This window comes from Vitis riparia, chromosome 4, assembly GCF_004353265.1.
Source record: "Vitis riparia cultivar Riparia Gloire de Montpellier isolate 1030 chromosome 4, EGFV_Vit.rip_1.0, whole genome shotgun sequence".
In the NCBI taxonomy this organism is placed as follows: domain Eukaryota; kingdom Viridiplantae; phylum Streptophyta; class Magnoliopsida; order Vitales; family Vitaceae; genus Vitis; species Vitis riparia.
The window spans coordinates 165,716-175,493 of record NC_048434.1 but is presented as its reverse complement, the minus strand read 5'-3'; the positions used below and the strand labels follow the sequence as shown (position 1 = coordinate 175,493).

Here is a 9,778-nt window from a genome sequence, read left to right as displayed (position 1 = left end):
ATGCTAGACATATTATTGAATAAGGAAAATGATAATTTTGATTAGTTTAAATTTGTATGGTTGAGGTTTCTTTTAGTGTGTATAATGTAAATGTAACATTATATTTTGGCATATAGTTATGTTTTATTGATCTAGAATTTCTAACTCATTTGGGTGTAAAACACCCTACTAAGCAACGTGGAAATGTTCACTCTTTTATTTTTTTAAAAAAATTTAGATGCAAATATAGTTTTTGAGGGACCATAGGAAAATTAGGAAGTGTTCCAGAAAGCAAAAGAACCATAATAATGGTTGTTTTTAGATGTATATTACCTTTTTGACATGTACTAATTTGAGTTATATGGACTTTTGTAAATTAAATTATATTTTGTTAGTTTGAAAAACATTTTTGGAAATATTCTTTTCGACTTGGAGATTATTATACTTGTGAATTTATTATAATAATGTTTGACTCAAATATTCTTTGAGTTATATGGAATCAAATATTTGAGTTTTTGGGTAGAAAGATGATTGGTAGATTTATTATACTTGTGAATAGGAGATATAGTGTGATGGTTGGTTTTGGAAAAATAAAATAATATGTTGCAATAAATCTTAACTTAATAAATTTATTTGGGATTAAACGCTTTATTGAAAAATTAAAAAAAAATTAAAAAAAATTCAGGGTGTTTTGGTTGATTGCAAACGTTGAAAACAATGAGGGATTAGCTCAAGAACTACTAACAAAGGTGCTAACGGCAGTGGGACTCCTCCTGGTAATGAGAAGCTTAAAAAATGAAGCCCATTTCTTTGAAATCCCACTATAGTAATGACAAAAAAATAGAAATCCCTTGTCGCTATGCTTGTAAGTGGCGGGTTAAGTGCCATTTAGAAGCAGGGGTGCAGCTTCATGGTCCTTTTTCTTTCTTCCATGGCCCTCCTGAGGACTGCACTGTCGAAGAATTTCCAAAACCTCCTTCATTGTTGGCCTAGTGGATGGTAATGTGGTAGTGCACATAAGGCCTACATTGAAGAGAGTGGTCACTTGTGCTCTGTCACATTGTTCCTTGATCTCCTCATCCACCACTTCCTCAATGGTTTTCCCTTCTCTAAACTGATCCCATGCCCATTCTACAAGCCACATGTGCTCGCTGTTGGGTTCTCTCCCCGTCACCAGCTCAAGAAGGACTACTCCAAAGCTATATACATCGATCTTCTCGTTCACCTTTGTTGTATAAGCATACTCTGTCATCCAAGTATACGAGAATTGTTTGATAAAAATTATCGATAAATTATGGAAATGAAAACATGTGGACAGGAAAGCCTTGGATGGTCTTACCAGGGGCAATATATCCGTAAGAGCCTGCAACTCCTGACATGGTGTCGGGCTCTCCTTGCTTGACCAACCTCTTGGCTAATCCAAAATCCGCAATTTTCGCGTTGAACTCGGTGTCTAGTAAGATGTTGCTGGACTTTACATCTCGATGTATGATCGGGGCAGAACAATATTCATGCATGTGGCATAGGCCTTTTGCAGCTCCGATGGCAATCTGCAACCTTGTTGGCCAATCCAAGACGAAGTTATGAACTGAACTTGTCATGGACGATGTTCTCTGCTTCTTCCCATGAAGCCATCTATCCAAACTCTGGTTCTCCATGTACTCATAAACAAGAAGACTTGTGGTTTCATTTGATATGCAGCACAACAACTTCACTATATTGGAATGGTGTAAGGTGCCCAATATCTCGTCTTTTGCTATGAATGGTTTCTGAAGTTCGTGATCCAATCTCCCGTTGTTACAAATCATTTTAACCGCAAAGATTTCACCAGAACGGTCATTAGCAATTCGGTATACTTTTCCCGACCCACCACGTCCGATCAAATTATTTTCTGTCAAACCGGACAATATGTTCTGTTCATCGAAATCCAGATTTTGGAATGGAGTAAGCTTCCAATTTGTTTGGTCTCGACTGTGATTCTTCCTGTGATAGTGTCGAACCATGAACAGGGTAAAGAAGACAACAGCTAGGAAACCAGATAGAGCGAAAATTAGGATCATAACAAGATATTTGGTTGACAATTTGTAGGAGTCAACGAGTTTGGCATCACATCTAGGGAGGTTCAGAGTGGGAACATTGACACACAGCTTGGGATTGTTCAAGAAACTGTAATTGTATGCTTCATTTTGAAACTCAAAGGGAACCAACCCAGAGAGTTGGTTGGACGAAAGATTGAGGATATTAAGCTTCAAATGACCGAGTTCAGAAGGAATTTGACCTAAGAACTGGTTTTCTGACAGGTGGAGGTAAGTAAGGCTAGGTAAAGAACCTAATGCCTTGGGAATTAGGCCTGAAAGTTTGTTTCTTGAGAGATTCAAATTAGTGAGCGACTTCCATGAGATGATCTGGGATGGAAGTTCACCCGAGAATTGATTCCCATCAAGCAACAGAACAGAGATGTTCCAAAGACTGGTCAATTCCACTGGAATTTTTCCTGACAACATATTGTTGTTGGCATTGAGCACACCTATGTTCATCCAAGAAGAGATTTCAGCAGGAATTGGACCGGAAAACTTGTTGTTACTGATATCCACTCTGGACAAATTCCTTGCCAATCTACTTGGAAGTGCCCCCGAGAATGAATTTCCAGCTAACATCACCGATACCATGTCCGGGGATGTCCAGATGCCGGAAGGAATCTCGCCTGAAAAGCGATTGTTGGAAAGCTGAATTGTGAGCAAACTTCTGCAATTCCCGAGGGACTTGGGCACTTCCCCGCTGAGATTGTTGTTGAAAGCAACCACTCCAAGCAAAGTCCCCCTAGCGCATAAATGTTGCGGTAATTCCCCGCTTAGTTTATTCTCAAAAATCTCAAAGAATTTGAGCTCCGAATGAAGGCCAAATGCTGGGGGCAAAACTCCACTCAATTGATTGTTAAAAACTTTGAAGGTTTCCAGTGTAGGAATGAGGCTTATATTTGCTGGTATCTCTCCTGACAACTGATTCCAGAAAAGATTCAAACACGTCAAATTTTGTAGCTTCACGAAACCTGCTGGTATCGGCCCCGTCAAATGGTTGTCGGAAAGATCAATTTCTTTCAAGTTGAGAGCTTCTATCGATGAAGGAACGCGGCCTGACAATCTATTACAGAATAAATACAGATAGGTCAAATTCTTCAACGTAAGCATGCCTAACGGGATCGTACCATTCAATTCGTTGAGTGAGAGGTCCAAGAGTTCCAGACTCGATAGATTGTTGAAGCTCTCCGGTAATTCGCCGATCAAATTCGCCTCCGTCATCCACAGAAACTTCAGCTTCTTCAATGCGCCAAACTCCTTTGGAAGGGCTGAAGGCCGGAATTTGTTATTATAGGCCATGGCCAATTGTTCAAGATTTGCCAAATTACCAATCTCCGTTGGCCAGGTGCCGTTGAACTCATTTTGAACCAGAAACAAGTAGAACAGCTCCCGTAGCCGCCCAATTGCTGCGGGAATATCTCCAGAGAAGTTGTTTGCGGTGAGGTCTAGGTACCGGAGACGTGAAAGTCGATCAATATCAGCTGGAATTGGACCCACGAAGGAGTTTTGCAACAAGAGCAGATATTCGAGCTTAGAGCAATTGAGAATATCCGGGAACTCGCCTGGAATGTAATTGTAGGAGACGTCAAGTACGATTAGGTTCTTGAGGTCACAAATTCTGGCCGGAATTTTTTCGATGATTGTTCTGTTAAGGAGTGAAACATTAGTGACGGTATTGTCGGTGCATGTAATTTCCGGCCAATCACAGGGCGAGGATGAGGAATTCCACGATTGGAGTGACGGTGGATTGCCCAGTTGTTGTTTAACGTCTAGTAGGATTGATCGTTCAGCATCTAGATTTTGGGAAATTACTTGAAAGGTTAAGGAGAAGACGAGGAGGAGAAATAGAGCGGGGAATGGAGTTTTGGTAAATAAAAATGGTGGTTTCCGCATTTTGGTGACGTTGGGAGGAAGATGGCAGGAAAATGGCAGGAAAAGAGTTGGGAGGAAGATGGGCGGGAAAGATGAAAACCAACGGTTCAATTTCAAAATCCGGTTAGCTGTTAGAGTTTAATATACTCCCTTTTATAAGGAGAATTACCTTTTGGATAGATGGGTCCCAAATTAATAAAAGGTTCAAATTAAGTTAAAGGATATGAAATAGTAACGGACAAATATATTATTTAAAAACACATATAAAATATTTTATAAAATTAAGTTAAATAATTTTTTTTCAATAATTTTTTTTTTCAAAAATATTAAATTAAATAAAAGTAGTTTTCAAAATATTAAATTAAATAAAAGTAGTTTTCAAAAATATTAAATTAAATAATTTTTTTCAAAAATATTAAATTAAATTTTTTTTCAAAAATATTAAATTAAATTAAAGTATTTTAAAAAATATTAAATTAAATATTTTTTTAAATATTAAATTAAATAAATTTATTTTTAAAAAATATTAAATTAAATAAAAGTATTTTAAAAAATATTAAATTACATAAAAGTATTTTTTAAAAATATTAAATTAAATAAAAAATATTAAATTAAATAAAGTATTTTTCAAAAATATTAATTTTTTTTTCTCGAAATCAACAAAGGGCATTTTTGGAAATACTGAAGGATGATATCCTTCAACTCAATTTCCATATTTTCATTGGGTCTTGGGCTCAATTTGAAGAATTACATGGACCTTTTGTTAATTTGGGGGTTCATCTACCTCCAAAACATAATTCTCCCTAAAAGGAATATGCGCCTACTGAAAGGCACCTCGGCCCCACGGCCCCACGGCCAACAACCCATTCATATTGACTGAACTTTCTAGTGGACCAGTCCAATCAATGGCCTACTTAAAGGCGCCTCCGCCCCAGGGCCCAATGGGCCATTCATATTGACTTGACTTTCAAATATACCATTTTTAAAATTCCCTTTTGAAAAAATGTGAAGAGACGATTTCTTGGAACAATAAGTGGAAATTGTTAAAAAACAAAAAACAAAAAAAAAAAAAGTGAGCAATTATCTCTTCAAGATTTCTTGTTGTGTTTATCACACAAATTCCAAATTTTCAATATAAATTTGTTCGTTCAAAGTTACAAAAAAAAAAAAAAAAAAAGGCAAAACAATGATCAATATATATGAAAAAAAAAAAAAGGAAAGATGTGAAGAAAAAAGATCGTAATACTACACAACCTCATTAGGACCATGAATGAAAATTTAGGAAAAATTCATCGAAATTTCGTGTTTCAATGAGGAGCGATACAAAAAAGGGGAAGAGATATTGAAAGGAATAAATATTGGAAAAAACGTCATTCATATTGACTGGACTTTTAAATCTAGTTTTTTTTATCAAAAATAGTTTTTTTTTTTTCACTTGTATATATGTACTATATCAATATTTCTAAATCCTTACCCTTTAAAACTCTTTCAAAATTCTTAATTAGTATATATTTATTTGGGAGAATTGTGTTTTGGGTCCAGCTAGGCCCAAAAATTAACATTTGATCCATATATCATGCATATTTAAGCCCAAGACCTAAACATGAAAATTAAGATGAAGGATATTGTCTTTCATTAATCCCTAAAATACCCTTAATCCTTATATAGACACAAGTGAGTGTGAATTTCAATTTTTTTGTGTTTTTTTTTTCCTTTTCTATTCCCTATTAAGTATTACTCATTTTTAACTTTTTTCTTTCCAATCCATATTTTTATTTTATGACAAATAAAAAGCAATAATGTTTTTTTGTTTTTCATTTTTAAAGATATTGAATCTTTTTGCTCTTATTATAAACAATAATAAAAATTTTGAGATTTTTCATCCAAATATTTTTTATCTTTTTGTATTTATCTTTTAGTTTAATTTTCATTTTTTATTTTAAATTTATATTACCCTTTCATTTATATTTTTCTCTTATTTTTTATATTTTCTACATTAACCATATTTTAAAATTTTTAAAAATTGTCTATCACTTCACTTTATTATATATATATATATATATCCTTTTAGCTTTTTAATTTTTAATGTTTTTATTTTAAAGTTTTTAAAAAGATAAATTTATTGAAAAAAATACCTAAAATTTGAAGTTCTAATATTATATTAATATTTTTTCTTATCTAGATAGACTAAGGCAAAGTATTTTGACTCACAACAAGAAAATTGTCAATACAATTTTTTAGTTAAACTTTAGAAATTAAATTTCAAATAAAATATATTATAGAAAATTTTATCTAAAAACTATTGAAAGTGATATTTATTTATTTTTTTATTGACTTTCAAACTTATCTAATTTTTTACTTGAAAGGTAATAGAACATGTTTACAAAAAAAAAAAAATCAGTTTTTCATTTTTTAAATAAATGAGTATAAATGTATTAAAAGAATTAAAGATAATCTTAGTAAAAATTTTGATAAATATGATTATAATTTTAAATATGATTTTTTATTTTAAACTTATATTATTTCTTATATATATTAAATAATTTTTAAATACCTCATAAAATATTAGTATTATTTGTTTGTTCTAACTTGTAAATTAGGTATCATCAAATATTATATTTTTTCGAATTTATAGAACATATAATAAATATTTTTTAAATACCTCATAAAATATTATTAATTTTTTTTCTAACTTGCAAATTAGACACATGGTAGTCTTGTACGCCTTTGTACACTTAATACATTTTTCTGGTACAGTTAGTGTAATACAATTGTATAGTGGAACAATAAATGAATAAATGATTTTTTTTCTTATAAAAAAAATAGTACTAAACAAGGTTTTCAATTTTCATTTTTAAAAATAGTTTTCATTTTTTAATTAAACATATTTTAAAAAAGAGACAATATAGAAAATAAAAATTATTTTTAAAAATAAAAAAATTAAAATTAAAAACTAGAAAAATATTTTAAAACAAAACTCAAATATAATCTATATAATTTTTAGTTACTTGTTTTCATCTAAAATAAGTAAATATACCTTTCAACCCTTTTATATAAGAAAAATTCAATCTCTATTATGTATTGATATAATTCACTTCTAAAATTTATATGAAAACATTTTAATTGAGTACTTAAAATAAAAACTCTCCATCTATCCTCTTTATTTCTTTTTCTTTTTCTTATTTTAATAAATTTTCAATTAATTCAAATCATTAAAAAAAATCCTTAATAAATAAATTTGTAACATTTCATATAACTTATTACTAAAAGTCATGTTCAAAAAGTTATTAAAATAAGGAAGGAAGAAGATTAAAAAAAAAATTAAACCTTTTATTTTAGGGAGAATTATCTTTTGGGGGTAGATGGGCCCCCAAATTAACAAAAGGTTCATATAACTCTTCAAATTGAGTTGAAGGATATGAAATAGTAATAAACAAATATATCCTTTAAGAACACATACAAAATATTTTATAAAATTAAGTTAAATAATTTTTTTTCAATAATTTTTTTTTCAAAAATACTAAATGAAATAAAAGTAGTTTTCAAAAATATTAAATTAAATAATTTTTTTTTTCAAAAATATTAAATTAAATTTTTTTTCAAAAATATTAAATTAAATTTTTTTTAAATATTAAATTAAATAAATTTATTTTTAAAAAATATTAAATTAAATAAAAGTATTTTAAAAAATATTAAATTACATAAAAGTATTTTTTAAAATATTAAATTAAATAAAAAATATTAAATTAAATAAAAGTATTTTTCAAAAATATTAATTTTTTTTCTCAAAATCAACAAAGGGCATTTTTGGAAATACTGAAGGATGATATCCTTCAACTCAATTTCCATACTTTCATTGGGTCTTGGGCTTAATTTAAAGAGTTACATAGACCTTTTGTTAATTTGGGGGTCCATCTACCCCCAAAACATAATTCTCCCTTCCTTTTATATCTTTTCTCTCTTCTCATCACTTTTAAGTCGACGCTCCTTCAACTGTCGTGTCCAACGTTGCAGGGCAGGAAAATCTATTGCAACCAACCGTGGAAAGAAGAATTTTTTACAAGATTACGTCAGTTTAAAAAATAATTCTTAAATTATTATATTGGAAAAAATAATTCTAAATTTATAGTATAGTTTTTACTAAATAGGAAGGAGGAAAATATATATATTTTTTTAAATCATCTATTTAAAAGACTATTTATGTTATTTTAAATGTATATATACCAAATTTTTTTTTTTTTATTTTTTAAAGTGAGAAATCACCTTTTAAAGAGACGATTTTCTCAAAAAAAAAAAGAAAAGTGAGAAGGGTACGAAGTGTGACATATATAGTTATATTAAAATATGTTTTAAATAATTTTTCTTATTTTATACAAAAAAATCTTGTATTAAAATGACATATAAGTATAAGAAATATTTTTTATAAAAATAAATATATAGTAATTAAGAATTTTGATTATTTGGAAGTGTTGAAATTTGTCATTATAGGCCATGGCCAATTGTTCAAGATTTGCCAAATTACCAATCTCCGTTGGCCAGGTGCCGTTGAACTCATTTTGAACCAGAAACAAGTAGAACAGCTCCCGTAGCCGCCCAATTGCTGCGGGAATATCTCCAGAGAAGTTGTTTGCGGTGAGGTCTAGGTACCGGAGACGTGAAAGTCGATCAATATCAGCTGGAATTGGACCCACGAAGGAGTTTTGCAACAAGAGCAGATATTCGAGCTTAGAGCAATTGAGAATATCCGGGAACTCGCCGGGAATGTAATTGTAGGAGACGTCAAGTACGATTAGGTTCTTGAGGTCACAAATTCTGGCCGGAATTTTTTCGATGATTGTTCTGTTAAGGAGTGAAACATTAGTGACGGTATTGTCGGTGCATGTAATTTCCGGCCAATCACAGGGCGAGGATGAGGAATTCCACGATTGGAGTGACGGTGGATTGCCCAGTTGTTGTTTAACGTCTAGTAGGATTGATCGTTCAGCATCTAGATTTTGGGAAATTACTTGAAAGGTTAAGGAGAAGACGAGGAGGAGAAATAGAGCGGGGAATGGAATTTTGGTAAATAAAAATGGTGGTTTCCGCATTTTGGTGACGTTGAGTTCCTTACCACTTCTCTATGAGTTGGGAGGAAGATGGGCGGGAAAGATGAAAACCAACGGTTCAATTTCAAAATCTGGTAGGCTGATGTACTGAATTTTATAAATATAAGAAATATTTTGTATAAAAATAAATATATACTAATTAAGAATTTTGAAAGAGTTTTAAAGGGTAAGGGTTTAGAAATATTGATGTAGTATATAAATACAAGTGAAAAAAAAACTATTTTTGATAAACAAAACTGGATTTGAAAGTCAAGCCAATATGAATGAGTCGTATTTTCCAATATTTATTCCTTTCGATATTTCTTCCCCTTTTTTATATCGCTCCTCATTAAAACACAAAATTTCAATGATTTTTTCCTAAATTTTCATTCAGTTCTTGATGAGGTTGTGTAGTATTACGAATTTATGTTGAAATTTTGGAATTTATGTGATAAACACAACAAGAAATCTTGAAGAGATAATTTCTCACTTTTTTTTTTGTTTTTTTTTTTTTACACAATTTCCACTTATTGTTTCAAGAAATCGTCTCTTCACATTTTTTTCAAAAGAGAATTTTAGAAATAGTATATTTGAAAGTCAAGTCAATGTGAATGGCCCATTGGGCCGTGGGGCGGATGCGCCTTTAAGTAGGCCATTGATTGGACTGGTCCACTAGAAAGTTCAGTCAATATGAATGGGCTGTGAGCCGTGGGGCCGTGGGGCCGAGGTGCCTTTCAGTAGGCGCATATTCCTTTTATATCTTTT

The 9,778-nt window shown here is 31.1% G+C and overlaps 1 protein-coding gene across 2 annotated transcripts; it reads right to left on the bottom strand.

The window, feature by feature from the left end:
- Positions 1-628: 628 nt before the first annotated feature.
- LOC117912288 (receptor-like protein kinase HSL1) lies at positions 629-9,073 on the bottom strand. 2 transcript variants are annotated; one of them, XM_034826822.1, is made up of 3 exons: positions 8,406-9,073; positions 1,319-3,339; positions 629-1,224 (listed from the first exon to the last, which is right to left on the bottom strand). In XM_034826822.1, the coding sequence occupies exons 1-3, from the start codon at positions 9,014-9,016 to the stop codon at positions 857-859; spliced, it is 3,000 nt and encodes a 999-aa protein (XP_034682713.1). In that variant the 5' UTR covers positions 9,017-9,073; the 3' UTR covers positions 629-856. The 2 variants fall into 2 exon arrangements, with proteins under 2 accessions (XP_034682713.1, XP_034682712.1); XM_034826821.1 differs by lacking the exon at positions 8,406-9,073 and having other exon boundaries at positions 1,319-3,998.
- Between the last annotated feature and the right edge of the window lie 705 nt (positions 9,074-9,778).